Raw genomic sequence first — 27,091 nt, 5'->3', positions numbered from 1 at the left:
AAATTTGGAGAAATGGAGCAGATTAGAAATACAATAGTGAAAATAATAAATTTATTTCTCGATATGTATATCTGAAACGTTAACAGTGACATGTGTTAAGCTGTATCAAATCTAAAATACAAAGTTTCGATAAAAAATATTCAAATATATTATACATATTTTAGGTTGACTATTCAAATCGTTGAATCAATTTAAAAGGAATTTGCTTGTTTCTGTATTTTCAGTAAAAAAAAATGGTTCTTTTAAAAGGATTTGAATATCATTTTATTGATCTGTTTGTCTGTATCTCTTTCTATCTGACTGTCTGTCTTTTAAACACCCGGAGCTTAAAGAAGTACCCTTGACTAGCTAGAAAACATAGTAAAACTCAAATAATTACCATTTATATAGCACAAGGGCATATATAAATGTTTTGACAAGTGATATCTCATTGTTCAGGAAAGGTGGATGTGTGTTTCTCTTAGATATTGCAAACCATTTCTAAATTTTATATCATTTAAGGTTGCAACTGCAACGCTAAATGATACACTAGTGTGTATCATTAGCCGTCGATTATGTCGATATTTGATTGTTTCATTAAGCGTCAGTGTTGCTCTGCATTTGTGACGCTTAATGATATAATTCTATCATTAAGCGGCGATTTAGCATTAGCGGTTGAGAATGTCAGCTATTAATGCAATAATTTATGGCATTAAGCGTTGCAATTGCAACGCTTAATGATATTTGTATCATTAAGCGGAGTTTTATCATTAGAGGTTGCTACAGGGCCCCTTTTTCTACGACGAATTATATGTTTTCCTCAACGGTTTTGATAGGTTTCAAACAAGAGTGAATAAATACAACGTTCTTTTAATAGTTTCAATACTTCCAACACATTATAATTATGAGGATTATTGCATTATCTATGATTTTGTAGACCCCTTGACAGCAAAATTTGGCCTGGTTTGTGACAATGTGTTCCATTATGAATAAGAATAGGCGTGTCTTAGTACAATAGAGGGATATGCAAGTCCGAGAAATATACCTTATATGGCTATTGTTATTATTTCGCCCATAGTCGCTTACAGAGAACAATTGTCCAATCCGATGACTGAACGACAAAACGTGCTGGTTTACTATTGTTTACATTTTATCAAAGACACGTGGTTTAGGTCAATTTACACATTATCTCTACTACTTTTAAAAACTTTTAATAGTCAGCAAAGGCTTTTTTAATGCATGATAATATACATGGGACAATAGCATATGAAACTAGTATTCACTGATACTCAGTAATATACATGTAGCCAATTGCCCACCAAACGCCTTACAAAACTATGACATTATACAAAGTAAGTTTAAAAATCAATTCTTTGTAATTATGAGCAGGGAAATTGCTGATTCGTGTCTAATCTGTGACTGAAATGCATAAAAAGTGTCAATCGGAAAGCAAGTAAAAATAAAATGCCTTTTTTCAAGCACAACATTGTGATACTCACTCGTAATGCAACTCATTTAGCTGATTGGTCAGTTGGAAAGTCGCGCCGGTGCCTCAATATTAGCATATGAATTTATTCTTACGTCAGAAAAAAATAGTTTCGTCGATTTGTTCATAATGGGAAAGGCCAGCTAGATTTTACAATTTTTTAAACACAACATGTGAGCGCAGTTAGGTACATTTTACTCCTTTCACATATAGGTAGATTTCAATAAAATACAGTGACCAGCCAAAGGAGAAAAATGTACCTTCTTGCGCTCGTATATTTTAAGGGCTTCAAAGAGTGGGGCGGGGCCAAAATTCAATGGGAATTGGATGTAAACATGGTACCCCTACTCAAAATAAAGACATATACCTTCCAAATAATGTTTCCATTTTCGGTAAAAGTTGTATTCCATGAGGGCACACATATCAGTGACTAAGTGCGTGTAAAATTAGAGTAAAATTTAGATATTTAATTTTTTGTCAATTTACCGGGGGCCGTATGGCACATCATCCTTTTATCTATATTTATTCAATCCATCATTACGATATACATGTATATAATTATGGATTTTCATGTTTTACATGTTATATGTACATTATACAATAAAGCTGCTACGTGTCGTTGCTTTGTCCAAATAGTGTGTTGTTGTTTATTGTACTTTCATTTGAAAGTAATGAATGGATTTAAAGTAGAAATATGATGAATTGGTGCAAGCAAGTCCGTGGTACTTCGTATCGGAAATTTAATGCATAATACATGTAGTATTTTAAACGAAAACTGTACTTCATTAAAATCTTTAAGGATATTCCTGTTTACTTTTTTTAGCGTTGCTGAACTTATATAAGAAAGAATTTATTTTTAAAAGCTATTATTTTGTCACCATAAATAAAGCAATGTTAAGAAATATTCTAAAAGTGATGGCATATCTTATCAGTTCTGTACAAGAAACACGTGGAAAACATGGCGCTGTCCACAAATTCTTTACGTCTAGTTTACTTACTCTGTTTCTATCAAGTGTCATTGCCAGAAAAACTTGGAGGGAGTCTTCCAAACTTTGAATTCGATTTCGATGCACTTCCTGGAACTCAGCATGAATTCAAAGTCGACGTAAAGGCAGGGAAAGAGGAATGTTTTGTACAGAAGGTGGCTCAAGGAGCCAATTTATACGTCCAATTTGAGGTAAAATCTCATTTTCAGAAAAAAGCGATTTTTGGTCAATGATATAGATCTACATGTATTATGAATTAAGAAATGTAATGTGTGTGTGAAATTTTACGTAAGAGCTTAAGTAAAAATCACTAGTAACAAGAAATCTTATATCTTAGATAAAGTTCTTTGGTTGTCAGGTGTATTTATCAACGTTACCTGAGTTTATGTAGCTAATTGTGGTATCTCTAATAGAATTGTAACACTATAATGATCTCTCAAAATTAACAAAATGGATAAATAAAACTTGAATTAGGTAAGAATCATGAACTAACAGAAGTATTAGCTTTACAAATAATATAAATGTATGAGAAATAACTTGGGTTACAAGAGGAAGTATAGTCTCCATCAAATTATCAGATTATCATTCAAAAGTTGTGTGACTTTCACATGTATGCCAGGGCAAGAGGTGATCATGATGGCTCAGGTACCTGGTTTTTTTTTACTACTTTCGTATATTTTAAATATTTTAACTTATCCATTTTAAACATTAATTAACATTAAAACTTTTAAAATATTTTTTGAATTTGTTTTTAATACCGTATTTAGTACATGATCCTGCTGTATTCATTATGAAAAAGTGTAAGAATTTTCAGGTTTAATGACGTTGGTCATCAACACCATTAAGGTTGGTTCCATATCTTTCCTATAAGACTTCTTAAAGATTTAAAGATTTGTACAATTTCGTGTATTTCAAAAATCTATGCAATTATTCATATTGCAGATACTTCTGTTAGGAAAAACGTGAAAAGACCTGACACCTCAATATCATTTTTTAAAAAAGCAAAGATTCTTAAACTTTTCAATTACAGAAGGGATAATGTGCCATTACCAAAGGAGGATCCAGCGCCAGCGCCCCCCCCCCCTCATTTAAATTATTTTTACATGTATGTAGAAGTTATATGTCCATTTTCCTAAAATCAAGGGAAAAACACCTCTTATTTGTAAGAATTCGTCAGTCCCCCACTAGGGCGTTGCAGCCCCCAGACTGCAGACTTTGCAGCCCCTCTTCCTTCTACTGCCCCACCCCCCGTTATGAAATTTCTGGATCCGCCACTGATTACATAAAAATAATTTGCAAATTGCAACTTTTCTGAAAAATATTTTCTGTTCTTTGTGAATTTTTGATGTTAGTGAAGCAATTTTTACCTGAAATATGAATAAAAATAATATTTATGATTTTTTTTAAAGACAGTACATTGTCTTTAAAACAAAGTTTACTTATAAGAAAATATTTCCGTATTATGTTTTACATTGAAATACAAATTACGTAATATCAATATCTAGAGGATGACTATCCCATGTGATGTTATATTTCAGGTTTTACGGGGAGGAGATAGGTCCATAAACGTGGTGTTGATCGATCCTCACTATCAAATCATTCAACATTTACCCTATCAAACAGACGGCAAAATAGACCATGTAGCGGTGATGTATGGTAAATCATCAAAATTGCAATAAGCTTTGAAAGCCTTTTATGTAGTATCGTCGGATACCCACGGGTGATCTCGGCTACTTATTACTTATGATAACTAAAAGACGAGATCACTCGTGGGTATCCGACGAAGTTTTAGTACTTGTTTCAAGTAACTGGATGTTTGATATTCTGCATTTTGTTTTTAAAACAGGGTACCGTCTTAAGTTTTCTCCATAGAGAGGGAATTAAAAGAAGGTACCTGAAATACTGTTTATTCGGAATTAATAAACTTTCATTTATCGAATGTATTTTATGTAACACAATCTTGAAATAATTCTGCATTTTTATGCCCCCGATCCGAATTCGAAATTTCGGGGACACGTAGTTTTTGCCCTGTCTGTTCATCTGTCTGCTTGTCTGTTTGTCCACAAAAACTTGAACCTTGCCCATAACATTTGATTGGCTGGAGCTATGGCTTTCATATTTCACCTGTGTATTCCTTGTGACAAGACCTTTCTTTGGGTACCAACGCGTTTGACCTTTTGAGCTTGACCTTTGAGTTTGTCCCAGTTTTGCATAATTTTACCCAACCTTAACCTTGGTTATAATTTTTGAATTTCTTGTGACAAGACCTTCCTTTGAATACCAAAAATTATAGCCCATTGACCTTGGCCTTGGAGTTTGACCTACTTTTGGAAAACTTTAACCCTGACCATTACTTTTGAACAGTTGGTGCTAAGGTTTTCATACTTCACATATGTAATCATTGTGACAAGACCTTACTTTGGATACCAACAAATTTGACCTTTACCTTGGAGTCTACTTTTGAAAAACTTTAAACTTGGCCATAACTTTTGAATGGTTGGCTAGGGCTTTCATATTTCACATGTGCATTTCTTGTGAGAAGCCTTTCCTTGGACACCATTAATTTTAACCATTTGACTTTGATGTTTGACTTACTTTTGAAAAACTTCAACCTTTCCATATCTTTTCAATAGTTGCTGCGAGGGCTTTCACATTTCACAAGTATATTCCTCGAGACAAGACCTTACTTTGGGTACCAACATATTTGATTTGCATATGAGAAAGTTTAACTTTCACTATAAGTTGCCATACGGGGGCATCAGTGTTTCACAAACATATCTTCTTTAAGGTGCATATCAACTTTGTTTCGACAATACCGCCAGTAGATTCGCTGGAAAGCTGGTATACATTTACATCGTGACGTACGTTACAGAGGAATGGACGAAATATCTAGAGGAGATTCAGAGTGTCAGTGCCTCTGTTAACAATTTTACGGTAAATACTTATACTTAAAATCTACCATGATCGCTAGGTTGAAAATTCTTTGCAAAAGCCCAATTAATTTTTCAAAGATCTTTCAATTTTTTTATGTATCCATAAATTTTCTTAAATGCATGTCACTTTGTGTATCTTTCAAAAAGCAAGAAATGTATCTTCAGGAATAAATATATCTTCTTTTGATCGAAAAAAAATCTTCAGGAAAGAGATTTTTAATACATTAAGAAATACTTTGTTCTGGCAATAAATATTTCAAAGAACTTACAGTGCCAATTTCTGGAATGAAAAGCATTATCAAAAGTTCGAAATGTTTAAAACATATAAACTAGAAACATTTCTGGTACATATTCATATTTATAAGAAGTCTTTATTCATCAAGGGTGCATTGGCTGGAGTCCAAACATCTATAGAGCAAATGAAACTCCATCAAACAGAGAGCCGGATGCACGTCATAAAGGATTGGTATCTCGTGACCGGAAATAACAAATACGTCATGTATTGGTCCATTTTCCAAATGTGTGTTGTTCTTTTCACAGGAGTATTCCAAGTATTTTGTTTAAGGAGATTATTCCGAGTGCAAAGTGTGACTCCAACGTCAAAGCCAAGAGCCTGATATATCGTCAGATTTCACCACCATTTGTTTGTAAAGCCGGTTAACTAAACATGTCATCCATTTATTTTTTAAATAAGTATAGATCATATATAATATGTATGCCCAAGTCGACATTGCCAATCTTATTCAAAATGTGAAATTCATGGCATTGTGTACATTTCTAGATTAGTTGTATCGAAATGCACTCCATCAATGGTTCATGTTAACCAGATTAAGACATTTTATTGATTGATATGTCTACCGGGTATTATGGGCATTTATTCCGAATAAAATTCGCTCAAATTTGTTGTTTTGAGTCAATATAGAGAACTTTGCTGTTAATGATATATAAAATATTTGATGGATGTATTGATTGATTTGTTTCATTATTGATTAATTTGATCGTATTTAAGTTCTTGTTTATATTCATATGTTTTTTATATTTCATCGAGTTCAACTTAACATGTCACGACAAGAAACACTGCCAATAAAATTGATATAAACTTGTTTTTGTGCATCTGACCTTTATTAATCTCTACAGTGATTATGATGTCGTATGATTGACACAAATATTGTACCAGCTAGACAGAAACCAGTGAGACAAATCCTGTGAAAAAAGGCAGGCCTTAATGCATTTTAAGCAAATACTAGTTCCTCGCCCACCTTTTATTCTCAGTGCATAGAAAAAACAATGCACAGCATCGACTCACCAGTTGATTGATTCTGGGTGTTTTTCAACTCAAGGTACCTGAATACTCAAGAAAAATGTGCTGATCAATATCACATCTCATCGGTGTTACCGATCATGGTGCAACAGATCATGCAGATATATGTAGTTACTAGTATCCCGGCGGAAAAAAAACTTTCAGGAAGTTCATAGTTATTAAACGCACAAACTGACAGCACTACCGCGACACATAGAAGTTATGTCAAACAGAGGGTAGGCCTTTGATTCCTACATAGAGAAAATACTAGTAGTTAGTGGTGATAAATGCAGCAAGTAGTTGTTTACCTTAGTTAAAGACCAGAAATGAGACAGCAGTGGCATCTCACCACTCAAGAAAAGTAGAATTCCAAGAGTTGATCCAAAGGATAAGGTGGACATTCTGAGTAAATTTTCTGTTTTTTTTTCTGTAGAGGGTAATTCAGTACTTCCTGATCTTGGTACCCATTCAAGACCTGCAGCCCATATCCGTCAGCTGCTATCAAGACTGACCCCGCTTAAAGCCAGCGGTCCGGATGAGGTGCTCACCCGCTTACTCAAGAAAATGACCAGGAAAATCACACCCGCACTCACATTTGTCTCAGGTCTCACTACACCTGTACAAAACCCGAACAGACTGGAAGAAAGCGACAATAGCATAGATTTTCAAGGAAGACAAGAGCAAACCATCCAACTATCGCCCAGTGTTTCGAACTTCGGTGTGTTGCAGTCTTAGAACAATTAAGTTATAGACAGCTCCATCATGCAGTTTTTCGACCAGCACAACATCTTGTCAGGCGTGCAGCATGTCTTCCGAAAATCACTATCCTTCGAATCCGAACTTATCCAAGATCTGAACTTATCCTTATCATTCAAGACAAAGCGAATGGACAGACGATTACTTCCATACTGAAGTTGTGCTCCTTCACTTCTTTAAGGCATAAAGTGTATCAGCACCAGGCTAAAAAAACTACATCACTATGGAATCAATGACCCTAAGTGCCTCACTTGTCTTGGGTTGACTCATACCTAAACAACAGAATTCAGCCAGTGGCCGTTGAAGGCGTGATGTCGGAATCAGCACCAGTATAATATCCGGAGTACAACAAAGGGCTCTGATGGACCCGTTGTATTCTTTGTTTATATAATTGAGGAACAGCAATGTGGAAGACATGACGGAATTTCAATTTCATACAACACGGCCTGAACAATCTTCAAGAATGGGAAGCTAACTGGTTAATGGCATTTAACCCCTATAATTTTGAAGTAATCTGTCTCGAGTCCGACCAAAAGGGCCAAATGCTACACTGTAGCACGTTGGAGTGACTGAGAATCTCATCTGTAACCACTGCATAGACCAGGTGTCTAAGAAGGTTAACTCCAACACAGACTTTCTCCGACGGAACCTTCCATCCTGTCTTCGAAAAACCGAGGAGATGTGTTGTATCTCAGTGGTCCGACCACCAATTGGACTATGCCTGTACTACAGTAATTGACACCCTGTACCCAGAGCAACATGAACGAAGTGTTTACAGCACAGGGCTGCATGATATGTGCTTACCGACTACCAGCAGTGTCACATTTATAATTCAACAACTGGGATGAGAATCCCTTCCACAACACAGACAGGCAGCAAAAGCAATGATGATGTATAGGATCTTACGCTCCCTATTATAATGTACTAATAATCATTACATCTTCATTCTGCAATCCTTTTGGTACTGCAACTAAAGTTTATCATCAACGACTGCAGAACCACCGGGACAGACATCATCAAAGGATCTTTTTTTTTCTATCTCGTGATCTTGGATCCGCCTGTGGAACACAACCATCCAGTGTCACAGGAGCCCAAACCCCCACTCGTTAAAGTCGGGGCTTGCAAAGATGAAGCAAATATCAGTACCAATAATTGGTTGGACTAAATTTAACTTAAAAATATAAAGGAAAAAAAAACAACTTTTAAAATCTTCTCAAGGACATCAAAGGCACGATGAGTCATATTATCATTTCGATATGGAAGCATCCCCAGGCACTGTAAAATTCAAGTTTATTCAAATCATGACCTACGGGGGTAGGGTAGGGCCTCAATAGGCGATCAAATTTTTATACAGGAATATATAGGGAAACAATCTGCTGATGAAGATCAACAGGACCATTGTGACTCAGGATGGGTCTTTTGTTCTTTGGCTTTGCAACTTCATTTTGTAAATGCATATCAAAGATAGGGTATGAAATCTTATCCGATTTTCCTTGGATCAAGTTTTACAGAAAGTACTAGGAAAATTCATGAAACTATAACGTGGAATGCAGAAAACCAGGATATTTTCTTGTGTTTTAGCTCTGCTAGTCAGAGACCAGAAGTACTTATGTATTAGCAAGGTGTCCGTCTGTTTGTTCGTCTGTAAAAAAAAATTAAACGCTATTTCTTTTACAGTACTGTTTTGATTTGATCTCAGTAAGACTTCGTAAAGAAGTAGACTAGATACCAAGATACATAATTCTCTTTGTCGATTTTGGATTTCAATAGAGAGTGTTACCATGGGAAATAAAAATATTTTTAAACTTATTTCAAAATGCTCCTTCTTACAGTGTTTTGGTATGATTTCAATAAGAATATACATACAGTGTAATACTGTATATATCGACATCCGATATCGTGAACAGTGTTGTTAGAGTTACTAAAAATAGACAAATATAAATTGATTTTTTTCAAAAACGATGTTCCTCCCAAAGATTTGGTAAGATTTTAACAATACTTAATGCCCAAGTAGATTATAGTAAGATACATAATTTTCTGGTGTTATCATGGCTACTGAACACAGAAAAATTGTGATTTTTTTTTCAAAATGCTTCTCCTCCTAGACTCTTGGTCCGATTTCAGTAAGATGTTATATGAAAACAGACTATATAAAGAAATATAATTCTGTATATCGGTTTCTTATTTATATGAAGGGTGTAGCCATAGTTACAAAAAAAAAAAAAAAATAGAAAAATCTTTCTCTGAAAATCTTTCAAAACGCTTCTAAGATACGTTATTCTATTTATTTATTTCTGATTTTTCAAGGTGTTACTATGGCTGCTAAAAAAGAATTTTTTTGTGATTTTCTTTAACTCCCTCCTACAGCCAATAAGACACGATGCACAAACAGACTGTACTAAGATACAATATTCTCTATCAGTTTGTTTTCTTTTTAGTTTTCACGAATGGTGTTGCCATGGTTACTAAAAATAGAATTACTTGTGAAAATGCTTCTACTCTTACAATCAAGTTCAATTTCATTAAAACTAAGACATTTTAGATAGTTTTGGTCTTATTTGAAGAGGACTGTGTACACAAGTAGTCTATACTTAGATCATACATGTATATCTTTTTATAAGGTTTTAATTTAGATATACATGTAAAATTTTACAATGTTTATTGATAGACCTCAGGAAAATGTTTTAATTATTTCAAAATGCCATCCCCCTTCTGTTTTTGGTCCAAGTTTAATAAAAACCTGGTACACAAGTAAACTAAACCGAGGATCATTTCTTATTTATTGGTAATGAAATGGTTACTAAGTTTCAAGTCAAGTTTTTTTATTCTTTTTTCTAAATTTGTCAGGCTTCTGATGCCTCCGAGACTTCTGGTTGTTTTTTTTTTAAATTCTTTTTTTAATATTTTTTTAATATCAGAGACCTAGACCTCTAGGTCTATGTTAATATATGACTTTGTCTCCATGTGTGTGTGTGTGTGTGTGTGTGTGTGTGTGTTTGGAGGGGGGGGGGGTTAGGTTTATTAAACTGTATGGGTTCAGTAATGGTCCTTTCTGGTAGGGCTATATTAAAAAGGAGTGTAAAGTGGAATAAGTACATAATTATTAACTATCAATAAATGTAATACATTTACATGTAATAAGTGATCCTAATAAATATGTAAAACATGTCCACTGTTTGATTTTACTGTAAAGTATATTCCACATTCCATTATTTGTTTAAAGCTGGTTTGAAATGATAACTAACATACAAATCATAGTATATTTATTGCATTAATAAAATTCATAGACCAAACTTAATCTAACAAAGGAAAAGATAGAATCACAATATATCATCAATCACTAACAAAAATATTGTCCACTACCTGAAAAGAACTAACAGGCAAGTATATTGGATGGTGAGCAAACAATCAGAAGAATTCTAAAGATAGCACTAGTAAAAATTAGTATCTATCACAAGGTCACTGGATTGTATACTAAGTTGCCAGAGAAGATATATATATTGCACAACAACCAAACTAAATTTCAATACACAGAGTGAAAACTCATTCAGCATTTGGTATATATAGCATATTTTCTCCACAATGTGGAAGATGAAGTGAAAGATTAAAAAAGAATTAAACTTATAACATATGATTCCTCATTTATTATGATAATTCTGAAAAATATACATGAAGACAAGATTTTTTATAATCAAAAAAAAAAAAAAGAAACCCACCACAAATTGATGTTAAGGTGTCCTAGAGTGCTGCAATTGCCAAAAGTAACATATTTTTTTTTTTACCATTTCAAATCTTTTCTAATTACTGGCAAATCAGAGGAAATAAAAAGAGACAAATGTTCCTTTCCTCAAATATTTTTTTAATGAACGCAATGAATATATAGATATATATATCTGCTATATAAACACAATCAATAATGCTCTCTTCAATGTTTGAGAAAGCCAGGGTTTATGTGTGTCCAATACATGTAAGTTAAAACAATAATTACTTTTAAAAATTAAGGGAGATAATAATTCAAACAGTAGTCATTAAAAAATATTCTCCCCCCAAAATTATAGAAATCTATGCAAATTTTAAGTGCCTTAAAGTTTCAATATTTCTAGAGAATTACAAAGCAATCTGAGAACAGAAGCACTGAATTACTGACTTGAACTTTTCCTATGTGACCTTTGACCTAATTAATTCTTTGAATTACTGCAAAATACATGAAATACTTTTAAAAGATACTTTTTCTGGATATTTTTAAATAATTTTTTGAATCACACATACATTACATCAATTCCTATTTCTTTTTTTACTACAGTGCATGTGAACAAGTCACATATAAAATGTTGTCTCATCCAATATAAATCATCTATCACTTGCCTCTTAAGTGCTATATCACATGACTTCTTAGCCATTTCCAGCATCAATGACAATTTTCTAAAAATTCTATCCAAAACAAATAAAAAATGATAAAATGTTGTGTCATCAAAAATTTCTGTTTTCCTAAATTTTTTTTAAATTTATTTTTTCTTGCCATATAATAAAAAAATCAGAACATTATTAACATGATATTCAATTTTTACTTTGCATCTCATAACACTCTTCAATATAAACTGGACATTAACCTTAAAACCTGGAGGGTGACTTCAGACTGACATAGGATACTACAGAAAAACAGCATGTGAGAGTCTTTATATTCAAATCTCCATTAAACTAACTCATATAGATATGTAAAAATATACAACTGATTTGGTATTTATCTTATAACTGTCCAAGCAATATATCCATCTAAAACAACTGTCAAGTCTATATTATAGTACATAAAATATGAATGATAATAAAATAGACTTGTATCTCGTAAAATAAAATTGAACTCAATTGAATTCGGTTACATTTTTAAGAGGAAACAATCATGAACAAAGCATGCTGATTTTAAAGAAAAAGCTTAGAATTTAAAGCATAACATAAAATCTGGGAATGTTATTATAACAAAGAAATATTAATAATTGCATTGTTCTACATGGCAGCCCTATTGTAGAGAGAACACATGATCATACTGAAAACATTATAAAGTACCAAAAAGCATCAATATTACAAAAAAGAATCTAGTGAGATTTTCACTTTTTATATCTATATATAAAAAAATGTCTTCATCAATCGTTTTTTTTTTTTACACTGAAAAAAAATCTTAACTTACCTATTTTTTACTGCAGAAAACAAAGAACATTACAAGATGCAGGGCTTAAAAATAATGTACCGATATGCCCATCAAGGTAGCCAATATACCATGAGTTAAAATAATATAACTGTGTTTTGGGACAAGACCTCAACACACTTGAATATGTCCAATATAGTGGCAATATAGCAATTAATTGAAGTGGATCTGTTAATTTAAACCGGGTCCATAGTACAATATCACTTAGCAATAGAATACTCCAACCAGTACACCACTGATTTACCCAGTCTGTCCTATTCATCTGATTTCTTGACAAATATTTTCTTTGTTGATGAAAAATCCATTTTGGTACTTATAAAACTCTTTTTAGGAGCTTAAGATTCATGATTTTAATGTTGAAATGTTTGTATTCCAGAAATTTCTTTTTCTTTTGAGTAAATATGATCAACAACAAAACAATGTAGAAGACAATTGTACAGTGATGTGATTTTGAAATGGATTTATTTCCAGGAATTGTGAAAGACAAGTAAGAATGGAACAAACACTTTAGGCTAAACAATACGCTAATGATTCATGCAGAACTACAGTGAAGGACAAAGATGGCTTCTCTTTTGTACAGAGACCCTAGTTTTTTTTTGGGGGGGGGGGTTTAATTTCATTTTTTTTCCATGTTGTGTGTATCAATATAAACAAACATTAAAGCAGTCAATGGATTTTATTTTTGAGGCCAAAACTTCCATTCAGAAGCAGTTAAGCTTCTTTTAGAAGCTATATTTTTTAGAAATCATTCGAATCCTTTTGAACTGAAACTATTATACCTTTGCTTAATTTGTTGAAATTCAGACTGACTCAATATTTGGTGAAATGATTAAAATTACATTCTGTCGGTAGAAAAGGACAGGTTATGTGGTTTCAAACCTTTAAAAGATGCAATATAAAGTTTGTGTTCTGACTAATTCAAAGTTGTAAAATTTAACATAAAATAATGCTATGATTAAAATATCCATATTTCCTACATAGACTGAGTATTTATTCAAACTGTATACTAGCATAAAAGCTACTCTAAAACTTTCCTATAGTAAAAAAAAATCTCTAAATATTCAGGAAAACTGGCCAAGGCAAAAACCAAGGATCTGAACTCTTGATCATCACATCTGCATATTGAAATTCATCTGTCTATACACATCATTACTGGAGTGCAGGAAGAGTGCAAGAAGGTCATACAGATTACGCAGTAATCAGTGCAGTGGCAACTCAGGTTAAAACAGCTGATCATGTGTCAGAAACTCCATTGGAGACCTGTTCCAGGGCCTGAAATACATACAGTCCAAGAATTGCAGTGAGTTCTGGCTATCTCAGAAGACTGATACTGTGAGAGACAAGATTGCTATTCTTGTTGTGCATTTATGTGTTGAATAGATGATAATCATACAGTGTGAATTTATGTTGGCCTTAGATCCAATAATAAAAAATGGTGAACATATTCATAAAGCCTTCTAAGCAAACAATGATCCAATGTGCTACATAAAGCTGATGACAATGCAACATATTATTAATGTTTTAATCATTTTTACTTCAATATTCTATTATTTCAATGAGATTTTTCACTCACTTTACATCAAATGTCACTATCAATGGTCACAGTTCTCCAGATGTAATGAATGAAGCAAAACTCCATGGTACATGGCTTTGCTTTTTTTAATGTGTAATTATCTACCACAAGTATGAGATATATAACAAAATACACTTGTTTTTGTTTTTTTTTACCTATCCTCAATTTTATCCCTGTTTTTCATTCTCCATGAACTGATTGAACTCTGAAGTACACACATTAATTTACAAACAGGACATAACTATATTTTCAAAATTCTCACCTCCTTAGCAAATTGTGGAATCACGAACGATGCCTTATGAATTTCTGAGTTGTAATACTTCATTTTCATCTTCTTGATCTCACTCTCATTGTAAATTCTTCTTGGTTCATTAAATTTAACATCCTTAAATCAAAATAATCCATGATTATGAATTGATCGATCAAGCTGTATATACATTAAAAAAAACACAATGCTCCAGATAGTGATAAAAAAAATTGACCTTGCAACATCACCTTAAATAAGGATATGATGCTGAACTTTATCAAATATGAAGCTTTTTCCTTGAAACTAAAATACTACATTTTAAATATGAAACCTGCCTTCAAAGTACAGTAATTATGACCAAAGGTAAGGTTATAGATAGACATATACACCCAAGAAAAAATGCTTCTCTTTTTGATATACCGTATATACTCGCCTATAAGTCGGTTTTTTGGGAGTTAAACTTTGGTCCAAAACTCTGTGTCCGACTTATAGGAGAGTCATAAAATGATTGGTATTTAAGAGGGTCAATCCCTCTAATATAAGCTTAAAAAATGCAACCGACTTATAGGCGGACCGACTTATAGGTGAGTATATACGGTACATGTATGTATATATAGAGAGAATCTATTGACTTTATGTTCACTTGATGGCATGATCTCTACCGTATATACTCGCCTATAAGTCGGTCCGTCTATAAGTCGGTTGTATTTTTTGAGGTCATTTTGGAGGGATTTGCTATTGACCGCTCATAAGTCGGTACAACTTTTTGCCAGAATCAGTTAACAATTTCAAATCAATGCTCTGATCTTTGAACCTGGTTTCCATTAATATTTTTAGAAAAGACGCCGATATTTAATTTTAAATCATTAAGAAAAATACACTTAAAAATACACTTAAGATAAAAAAGTTATCAAAATGTGTAAATACTTGTAATTAATGTATATTTTTAGAATACATGAATGATATAATATATCCAGACCTTGTTCAACAATAATCGTGGAAAATGTTTTATTAAATTCTACATTTCGACGTCCTGAAAAATACTTATTTTTATATGACTTGCCTACAAGTCGGACATAGAGATTTGGACCAGAATTCAACTCCCAAAAAACCGACTTATAGGCAAGTATATACGGTAATTCAAAGTGTGACAAATATTTCTCTTACCGGACTGGTGCTGGAAAGAACAAATCCAATATGGCCACCAGTGTATGTGGGAATCAGAGTGTAGGCATATCCCACAGCTTGGAAAGTCTGTCTACAAATTCCCATCAGCTTCTTAATCAATGGTAGATCAAGGTACAGATTCTCCCCTGTGAAAGAATTTAAATTTCAAAGCAATTTACCAAAATATGATTATTTATAGCTCTGAGTAATATTTATCAGAAGTATCAGACACTATGCCATACTTCAAAGGAAGGACTTGAAATTGTTTGAGAAGAAAATGTGCATTTTTTCTCAGCTTTTATGTATTTAGGATAAACCAGGAAAAAAAATAGCAAGTTGAAATAATATTGGAAGTTGTAGATTATATAGTACTGTGGAATCATTTTCATTTGTGGGGGTCAATGTTCATGGACAACCAAAATTTTATTGATAATTTCGTGGGTAACTAATATATTCACCCTCCTTCCACATATAGTACATGTATATATTGGAATTCTTAGTTGCACATAAGGTGTATCTTTGAATGTTTTTTGGAATCATGGATTAGATGCAAAATTTTATCTACATATTTTACCTTGTAACTCTTGTTAAGGGCAGTATAAAACCTATTTAAATTCAGATAGTGCCAGACAAATGAAACCAAAGCTTTTCACAGAAGCTTTTACCAATGCATAATTTATATGCTGCATCTGACCTTCCTGTTTTACTTTTAAGTATTATTCCTAAGTGCACATTTTGCAATTTTGACAACTTTCATAAAAAACTACAGACTTGAGACTGGGTCTAACCTTGACAGCAGATGATTCCATTGGTACGTAGAGCTGCCTTCATACTAGCATAATACGACTCCTCATAGAGCCCGGCTGCTGCACCTAAAAGGCATTTAAATATATCTCTTATAGTGGATGAATCCAAAGGATGCAATTAACATTCAAAAATCATCATAAATCATGTAGGTTCTACACATGAAGATTTTCCTTTTTCCTGAGTGGAACAAAAATTGTTGCTTACAGGAAAAAAAACTAGCTGCCATAACAATGTACATGATAACAAATACATGTACTAAGTATACATCTAACACCTATTCTCACATAATCCGTCCACATGCAGCCTAACTTTCATTGAAAAAATAAAGTCATTATTTGGGGGAGAAGTCGATGTTTTTTAGCAAACAAATCATGGGAGAATTATTTTTCAAAATATCAGAACTCAACCATGCATGATGACAAAAATATTCAATATGCAATATAGGTAGTGTATTTACCTTCGTAATTTACGTTATTATCTTACGTCGAAATGAACCCGTCAAAAATCGTTTTATTGCCGAAATGAATATTCAGTTTCACTTGGATTTTTTTAGCACTATGTCTGTACTAATAAAAATACTTCGAAAATTTTGTTTTTTGCCAGTGTTTTTCTCTTAATTTGTAATTAACAAATTTTATTTGCTTTAATCTTATTTTTCAACTGAAATAATTCTGTTCCTTCTTACTAGAAATGTTTAAGCTGAATTCCTGTGCGACTTACTTTTATGTTTATGAATCATAAGAGAAGAGGATTTTAAAATTTAATTTGGGAAGAGACTGTGAAAATTCTAAATTGGTTTTTCTTAAAGAAATATATTGATAACGTAAATTACAATTTTACTGGTATTCAAACCAAAAATTAATATTTTCTTGAACTTATTTTCATCCATCTAATGACATGCATTATTTTCAATTGCCCACAAAATGCCACAAACACTGATTATTTTTCATCCTTTTGAGAGATTCACAGTTAAATATAATGACAATGTAAGATCTGCTGTTGGTATGTATTTTTTCCTATCTTTCTCTAGTTATGCCTCTCCCTATTTTTTCCTCTTTTATTCCCCATTTGCTTTTTTAATTTCTGCTTTTGACTTTACAATCTCTGTTAAATGAAATCTATGAAATATAATTACGGAGAAAGGCAATTAAATTATATTTAATTTATGTTATTTTTACTGTAATTTACGTTATGAATGTTTTGCTTCATCAAGTAATCAATGAAGAGAGATTTATGCGTAAAATATTGCTACAAATAAATAGAAGTACACCTTGTTTGTAAAATCAACTGAAATTCACGCCAAAAATACATCTTTGAGGAATTATTTGAAAGTTGTTAAAGGTAACACGTAATTTACATTATCTGATGGCGCTTCCTGCATCAGATCTACATCGGAAGTTCGGTGATGTTAAGATGCTTTCGAGAAGAAACCAATAACGTTTCCTGCATGGTTCCGTATTGTCCCGACGTCTTATTTGCAAGATAGGTACCATATATGTATTATACTGATAACGTAAATTACATAACGTAAATTACTTTCTATCAGATTAATTAGTGTAAAATGTGTAGTCGCACAGATCAATGTTCGTTTTAATATTTTACGTGTTTGGTAGGTCAGGAGGAAGAAATAAATTAATATGCAAAGACAATTTTACTTGTATTCTTTAAGTATCGTTGATAACGTAAAATACATCCTTAAAACGAACCACTCACCTCTGGTTAAAAGACCAATGTGTTTCTGTAAGTATTCTGTCATATAACTTTTCTTTGTTTCTGATTGCATTTTATGGACTTTGTTGGATATTCTAGTAGATATTTTATGTTTTTAGATACCCTTTTATGCTGTTTACACAAATACTAAGATTTTGATAACGTAAATTACAGAAATTTAGCGACAAAGTTATTTCATATTTTTTAAAAATTTCACTGTAGACAAATATCTAAAAGTGTGAAAAATCAATATATTCATGCATTGTTATATGTAAAAGTCGTGCTTTTTAGCATAAAATGTAATTGTTTTGTTTTATTCATTGGTCCAAACTTTGCCTTTTGCCTAAGCGACAGATCGAGAAGCCATTTATTAGACTATATACTTGGATCCCAGGGAGGTTTTAACCTGTGTATTAACACTTAACAATGTTGGTTTGGTAACTAGACGTATCACAAACGAAAACACTACAAAATTTACCAATTATTTTAATAATAATGTAATTTAAATTGCTTGCGACATCCAAATAGCGCATATGGACGGATTATGTGAGAATAGGTGCTAAATATTTTAGGCAGAGTATAAAATTCTAGTCAGTGCTGCATGTCCAACATCAGTAAAATTTCATCAGGACTGACACTTGTAAGGAATTTTTAGCATGAAAAAAAAAAAATAAGTTCAATGGGTTTTTTTTTTTTTGATATATAATAAATAAGGATTTGTAACATTTAAGAGTTTCCTACACTATAGGAATTTTACATGTAATTTACTAATTATTTAAATACCAATAGGATCTGGTGCATCAGTGATGATGACATCAAACTGTCCCTTGTGTTCCTTCATATACTTAATTCCATCTCCCACAAACACGGTCACTCTGGGATCACTGAGACAGGAAGCCATGGAGGGAAGATGCTTCTTACATACTTCAATAACCCGCTGTCTCCAAAGAAAACAAAGTCAAGTGAACAGATTTCATATAAGATCACTTCATTATTAAAGGTTTTAGCACTCTTTTTTTTCTTTAAATCTATGGTTATTACATTTGAAACAAACTATTCAACTAGTTCTACTTTATACAAATCACTGGTTTCATTCTTCCCCCTTAAATCCTGTGATATATCGTACCAAGACTGCATCATTCTATGTGTATAAAATTTGCAGCTTATTCCATTGTACTGAATTAATGTAAAGGGCAATTATAGAATCACATGTACTTTAATCTAATGAAGTCAAAGAAGGACAACTAAAAACTGCTGTAGATCCACAACTACTACTACATGTATTTGTTGAATGTTATCTCAGGCCATCATTATAGTGAAATTTGGTTATAAAGAACTTGCTTATAAGGAAATTTCACTTCAAAGTACTTTAAAATGGGTGATATTGTAAAGCTTTATCATGTTTGTATGAAATGTATGTCCATACAGTTCACCATAGATTTTAGAAGACAAAACAAAAACTGCAAGTTGTTTAAGGGAAATATTAAAAATGTTCATCCCTTGAAAACCATATTAATTAAATAAATATTGTAAACAATTAATTACATCTAGCATTACTGATAATGCCCTAATTTATTCTTCCAGATAAAGTGTATGTTTGCCTGTCCAATACTTGAATCATGGATATAACTTTGTAAGTGTGAAATGAAGACTTTATTTATTCAGGTCTTTGAAAGCAACCTCCATAAATAATGCCAAGGCAATCAATGTCAAATGTATACATGTATTTGATCTATATATACATGATATAGGGATCAAAGTTTAAAATAGAATCTGATATCACCATAGTCATTGTGTTTGAACAACACATTTTCCTAATAATAATTAATATAATAAAACCTTATTTGAGGTGACCTTATAAGAATTAACATTACCTCATCTATTTCACACAAAATGACCTTCTGGACACTTGTATTTTTCAGAACCTCCCGGACTACACCTCCATCTCCACCTCCCACAACAAGCACCTGCAGGAGGTATACAGTAAAACATATACAATGTACTTGGAGCAAACATAATACATGTATACTTAAAGCAAGTCTGGTCCTAAGAACATAAAGTGAAAACAGATTTATCAATATAGTCAAAATTTAGATTTTGAATGTCTATGTATGTTTAAAAAGTTGAAAGTTTGTATAATACTCAAATACAAATATATGATGAAAATTTAAAGTTTTGGTGTAAGGAAGGTCTAAACACTAATTAAAAAAAAAATGGGACTTTGAAAAAATTATATCATATTAAGATTACATACTGAATTTATCTCGTTCATTTTCAACACAGTGTGTCTTCCATATTTCTCCAGGAAAAATGTTCAAAGATAATAAAGTAATAAAGTACAGAATTTACTGTTGTTAACTTACAATGGAAAAATATAAATGCAAAATAATGTTTCAGTTACTCACACAACTTTTAAAATATCTTTTTCAAATTCTGTCATTTATAGGGCTGGGACGATATATGGATAATATCAATTTTGTGTGAGGAAGATACGCATATCAATACATATTGTGTAAAAATATCGAAATATTGCCAAAAATTTTCGACTTATTTTTTTTTCTTTGTCTGATTAATATTTTGGGTTAAATATATAAAACAAATATGCTAAATATAAATATGAAATACATAATAATTAATACCACTTTTGAGAAATAATTTTGTTTGACAACAGATAAACATCTATGAATAAATTATTCTTTTTTGCAAAGAAACGTTTCGTTCTTTCTTAATAGAAAAAGATTTTATAACTAATTCAAAATATTGCGATACATATCACACTGTGGCTCTTATATCGTGATATGTATCGATATAAAAAAAAGTTGTATCGCCCCAGCTCTTGTCATTTTTTTTATAGATTTCTGGGTTTTTTTTCCATTTTACGTTGAAGATAAGATCATTCTTACTGCATAAAACTACCAGGGAATCAGAACTCCTCAGTGAGCAGTGTTTAGAGCTTCCTTATGTCTTTTCTTAGTTCATGGTTTTGAGACCTGTTTACAAAGTCACACTTTGTCAGCAGAAAGTTCAGACTATAGTGAAATATCTACTGGATATGTTGAATATCTACTGGATAAGATGAATATCTACTGGATAAGGTGAATATCTACTGGATCTGATGAATAAAGATAACAAAGTGACACCAGCTTCTCTAAAAGTTCTGTAAATTCCTGATCTACTGTTTTCATTATGACTGATGTACCAAAAATTTAATATGCATACATTTCAGGGATTAATCTAGGTTTTGGGGAAAACTACCCTTTTTGGAGAAATTGGGAAAATCAGCCGGGGGTGTAGGGACCTTCCAGGCCCCTAGCAGGTGCAGGGCAAGCCCTGCTGGGGAGCCCAGTTAAATTTCAGCATGTTTATGACCATTTAGATTGCATGAACCATATTTCAGAGATATCTGATGAAAATTTTACTTTAAATTTCAAGTTTTTAAGAATGAAAAAAAAATTATTTTACTTTTCATTTTTGTAAGGGAAATTTTTTACTCATCAAAAGGAGAAAATGGGATAATCAATGGAAATTTTCTCTTGTGGAAAAATACTGAATATCGGTAGTAAATATGCCCTTATTAATCCCTGCATTTTATTTCTAAGTAAAATGATATTTTGTGTCTATTCAGTATTTGTAGCATCCACAAGTCAAGTCACGTCAGTACATAACACTATGGACACACTGCCTTATATACTGTTGTATACCTGCTGAGGGTTTTCATGGCAGGACAGGGGCAGGTGGGCTATCATCTCCTGGTAGGCATGCTCATCTCTCTCCGTACACTGAATAATACCGTCAAGGACCAGCACATTCCCAAATGATTTGCTTCAAAACAATTCAACTGGCATTATTTCACAATTTTATTATACAGTGCTACCTCGGTATATTGCCCTCCGTTATATTGCAACCCTTACTAAATTGCCAGGAATTCTCGAAGAGTGGATTTCCCCGTGTTAATACACTGTTATATTGCCACCCCCGCTTATTGCCATTCTGATTCAGAAATTCTTGAGACAGTGAAATAATCTACTTTCGATTCAGATGCAATTAATGATAATTCTCAAATTTTTATACCAAGAGGCTATAACGGCCACTGACATCTTTGTCATTGGGTTATTAAATTCTTAGAGCATGATGAAAGGAAACTGATGTGTTCAATATTCTGATATTTTTATATTTATTTTCCATCAAAATATTGTAAACAAAAAAAATAATAATAATAATAATAATGACTTTTTTTTCAAATAGAAATGAGAGATACCCTTATACACATGTGACATCAGAAGCTTATGTAATCTGAAATAGATTGTAACTGAAATAAATTACATAATCTATTTATTTTGTTTTGATTACCCACTGAATTGTAATTTATGACAGAATTCATTTTATTGCCACCCTCGCTTTAATGCCAAAATCTGTCTTGGACAAAAGTTGGCAATATACCGAGGTAGCACTGTATCTTTTAAGAATTCTAAAGGACTAAGTAATGCAAGAATTATGGATAAAGGTAAAGTTTTGCATTATCATTGTGGGTCACACCTTTATCAAGAAATAAATCAAATAAATAATAATGTTTTATTTACTTTTGGTCTTTAAAAAGTACATAAACATGATAATGTTAATCTTCTATTAAAGTTTGCACACATTGCAAGTTGCAACACATATTTAATAGTCAAATATAACCTAAGTGTTTTCTCAAGTATTTGTCATGTGATCATATGATTATTACATAATATATATCATATTACCAGGTACTTGTAATATTTGCACAACTGATTTACAAGTATGATTTATCTTCACAAATGAGCCATTTTTATGTCACACACAAGTATCTCATACTGCTCTAAGATAAATTTATGGTCAAGTAAAAAAAATCATAAATTTCTTTTGGTCAACAATAAACTTCTAAGTTTCTGCGGTACTCTGTCATTTAAAAAGGGATTTCAAGAGATCCATTGTTGCAAACCATGGGTTGTATTGCAATTTTAACTCCTATAAAACCTGTCACTGCAAAAAGCTCTTGAAAATTTTAATTTGGTCTGGCAGACTTTGACCAGGACTGGTAACTTTTAAGAGAGATATTTTCCAACCCTGTCCTTGGGAAGCTTCCATGAAAGTTTCACCTTTTCTGGCCCAGTGGTTCTTGAGAAGATTTTTAAATATTTTTCCTATATATTTCAATTTAAAAATTTTATCCATTATTGTGGCCCCACTCTAACCCAGGGGATCATGATTTGAACAATTTAGAATCTACACTTCCTCAGGAAGCTTCCACATAAGTTTCATTTTTTCTGGCCCAGTGGTTCCTGAGAAGACTTTTAATGACCCCACCCTATATTTTATCTTTTCTTGATTATCTCCCTTTGGAATAGGACTTGGCCTTTCATTTGAGCAATTTAGAATTCCTTTCATTTAGGATGCTTTGTCTCAACTTTGGTTAAAATTGGCCCAGTGGTTCTTGAGAATAACTTGAAAATATGGAAAGATTACCACTGTTTACAGATGGACACACAGACAGCTAGACAGACAGATGGATCCGCGCAGGACAATGGGTGATCAGAAAAACTCACTTGAGCTTTCACCTCAAGTGAGCTAAAAACAGTTTGCCTGCTATATTTTGGGGGTTTGAAGATTCTAAATATATATCCATGATAAATGCATTTTCTCCCCATTTTCTATATTTGATCACTTAGCCTTGGGGCCAAAACCTTTTCTCAAGAAATGTGAATTTCAAGGATCTATTTCTTGTCATGTCCTTAATTAAATGTACACGTAATGAAGAAGTTTTAGAAGCTCATACATGGCACAGAATGTAAGTTATGGTTAAACAATTTGCAATGAATCTGAGCCAAGGTTATTCGAACAAAGTCAAATCTGTCCCATTGAACTGGGACACATTCAGAGGCATTCATGTTCTAATAAACACATCTTGATTTCATAATTTTTTGTACAATTCATTTTCAAATTGACTACATTGGAAAACAAATCCAATTTTTCTTTGGCTCATTTTTTTCTTTCTTTCTTTTTTTTTTCTTTAAAAATGGAGGAATTAAATTACTAACTGGCTATCCTGCTTCATCTTTTGTAGAACATTCAATGCTAAAACTTTGACCTACTTCATTTTGTTCTTTCAAACTTAAAAAAAAAACAAAAAAAAAAACCTAAAGAACTTTGCTTGACATTTTAAAAACTAAAATGTCTAAGATAGTATTGGTTCCTTCTTCATGCATAAATGCTTTACAATAAGACTCGGATTTATTTTACATACATATACTTTTAAAACCTGTACATTAGCTATGGAGGTCAAGATTACAGATTTTTAAAATAGCTGAGATTCACTAGACTGGCAACCAAACTGCATTAAAGGTTTGGGCCTTTAGGAAAATTGGGACATATTTAAATAATTACATTGAAAATTATTATAAAATATTGCACAGAATGCTGTCTCCGGTGGGTACTGTTGGATCCAGATGGTATTTCTATAGCTGTTGCCTTTAAGTTTATTCCACCATCTATGTATTGCATACAATTGTTATTTACATATTTATTATGTACATGTAATTAATGGTCACGTCACAAAAAGCATGTCAATCATAATGTAATTATTGTTTTTATTTGATTGAAATTATGTCTCACAGGGTTAAATTATGTTGTAAATTAGGTATCTTCTAAGTTTCAAGTTGAAATGGTCACTTAATAACCAATGTACTGTTTCTGAAACTAACATGTTTTGATTTTGCATTTTCCCCCTTGTTTGGTGAATCCCTTTAAATATACTATTGCCCATAAAACACACCCCTTTAAATACAATCTGACAATTGCCCATAAAACAATGACATTATGGATATTAACGGGAAAAAATCATTTCAATGCTACAGTCATTTTACCAGTAACAAATATTTGCCAGTATCAAATATTTTTTAATTTAATTATTCTTGACAAGCATAGTGACGGGTTTAAAATTTTCTTACTATGTAAATACAGTAAATGGATGAATATTCTATCCCTGTGTTGTGTCTTTGTAACACCTGCATGGTTATTTTTCGCACTATTTACAATTTGAAACAATGACCCAGATTTGAACACACGCAAGTGCAAGTCATAGAAAACGAAAGTGTGTGAACAAATGCCTCTAAATCAAACTTTTCAGTGTGCTGTTGATCCAGATTGAGTATGTTATCAATATTTAGGATAACTGTAACAATTTTAAATATTAAAATAAATAATAATTGACTTTTAATTGAAATTATAACATCCAAACTAACCACTGGCTGTTTTCCTAGTTTCGAATCATGAATTTTCGAAGTTTGAAAAATGTCGTTTTACAGGATGCAAGAACATGAAAAGCTCACAGAAGTGAAAATACTACCAAAATAAATTACAAGCAAAGATATTTCTTGAAAATTATGTCTTTGAGATCGTTGATTTAATTTTGATAAAGCATATCACGACAAGTTTATCATAAAATGCAAAGTTTATATTGATATACTTGTTTTGTAGAATTTTTCCTGAAGGCATATTTCAACAATAATTTCGACCCGCCGATTTTATTTATTGGGTCAGCAGTAGTAGAGGGTGCTCGATTCGATACTGAAAAATCAATTCGAAACTAGGAAAATAGGGGGTGTTGTAATTGACATCTCTGTCCCTGTACCATTCATATTTTGGGAATTTTGGTACCACTTATTTGAAAAGCATAGAAATACAATTTAAATAACAACCAAGAACATTTGGAACTTTGTAGGTTGTGTGCAAGACGTAAACAATAAACCGATTCGTTACCGGTAAAACGACTGTATAATATGTGGGAATATTTTCTGTTTGTTAAATCATGTATAAACATGATAAACAAGAAAAAGATTTTTTTTCCCTTCCAACCCCCATGATTTTTTTTTTCATTAAGCAGTTAACAAATTTTAATTTTATTCACTAAATTCATCATGGAAAAATTAACAATCTCTTATCACCTTCATCAAGTCATCGTGATAAATGTAACGTGCGCTTACCTTTTAAACACGAGGATCTCTTGAAATTTAGATTTTTCTTGGTGCAAAATTTGTTCTATTTGCAAAGACACACAATATCCAGACCACATCTCGTTCATTTCACGAAACCATTTCCCCTCAATGCACGACATTTTTTGCTTGCAATTTGTCTCTGTGCTAACAGCATCCAAGTATTTCTTAAACAAATACTTCGTCGTCTACTTCTTTACCATGTATTTTTGTTTAACACAATTTAGAGAATAACAAGCCCGATGTGACAATCAAATTGCTCATACAGTGCATGCAGTTAAAACATGAATTATGTAAGACTTACATTTGCTTCAGTAATTGATATTAATAAACAAAATAGAGGGACCAGATCAAGAGAACTTTAACAAATGTCACGTAGGTAATTTTAGGACAAAAAAAGGCAAACAACTCACTGTCCAAACACTTTCCTTTGTCAATTTACTTCAGATTCAGGACTCTTCTTACCATATTAAGGAGGGTCCATGTTTTTCGGGGGAGGGGGGGAGTCATATTTTTCGTTACTTTCACATGTAGAATTTTAATTACTCTCAAAATCCCACGGGGGTCTGGACCCCTCCCCCCCCCCCCCCTGAGCCGATCAGATTAAATTTTACCTATTAAAATGTAGGTTACACGTAGCTATGTATGCAGCCAGCGTCCGTAACACGATTCAAAATGCAAAACCTATGCAAATACAAGTTAGCCGTTAATAACACTTCTGTTGGAAATATTTTTCATATCATGCTTAGGCGCGGATCCAGAATTTTTTTTCCAGGGGAGGGTTCCACACCAGTCAAAAACATTTCGGACCCAAAAAGCGTATTAGACGCTGAAAATTTCTTGACAAGCGAAAAAAAAAATCCGCGCATGATGCTGCAAACATCTTTACTATCTGGATTGAATTCAAGAATCTTTTTTATTTATTTTTTTCCTTC

At 32.4% G+C, this 27,091-nt stretch overlaps 2 protein-coding genes across 2 annotated transcripts; one reads left to right on the top strand and one right to left on the bottom strand.

The window, feature by feature from the left end:
• The first annotated feature begins 2,387 nt into the window (after positions 1 to 2,387).
• LOC133171589 (transmembrane emp24 domain-containing protein 6-like) lies at positions 2,388 to 6,045 on the top strand. Its single transcript, XM_061306370.1, has 4 exons — positions 2,388 to 2,642; positions 3,990 to 4,107; positions 5,240 to 5,385; positions 5,768 to 6,045. The coding sequence occupies exons 1-4, from the start codon at positions 2,424 to 2,426 to the stop codon at positions 5,999 to 6,001; spliced, it is 717 nt and encodes a 238-aa protein (XP_061162354.1). The 5' UTR covers positions 2,388 to 2,423; the 3' UTR covers positions 6,002 to 6,045.
• Positions 6,046 to 10,688: 4,643 nt separating this feature from the next.
• LOC133205588 (spermidine synthase-like) lies at positions 10,689 to 26,352 on the bottom strand. Its single transcript, XM_061341428.1, has 8 exons — positions 26,148 to 26,352; positions 21,846 to 21,966; positions 20,019 to 20,111; positions 18,928 to 19,081; positions 16,416 to 16,499; positions 15,628 to 15,773; positions 14,476 to 14,598; positions 10,689 to 13,912 (listed from the first exon to the last, which is right to left on the bottom strand). Exons 1-8 carry the CDS (start codon positions 26,276 to 26,278, stop codon positions 13,874 to 13,876), a joined length of 891 nt encoding a protein of 296 aa, XP_061197412.1. The 5' UTR covers positions 26,279 to 26,352; the 3' UTR covers positions 10,689 to 13,873.
• Positions 26,353 to 27,091: the final 739 nt, after the last annotated feature.

This window comes from Saccostrea echinata, unplaced genomic scaffold (genome assembly GCF_033153115.1).
Source record: "Saccostrea echinata isolate AGI-Se365-2 ecotype Australia unplaced genomic scaffold, CSIRO_AGI_Sech_v1 ptg000054l, whole genome shotgun sequence".
Classification (NCBI taxonomy): Eukaryota; Metazoa; Mollusca; class Bivalvia; order Ostreida; family Ostreidae; genus Saccostrea; species Saccostrea echinata.
This window is presented reverse-complemented; position numbering and strand designations above follow the sequence as displayed.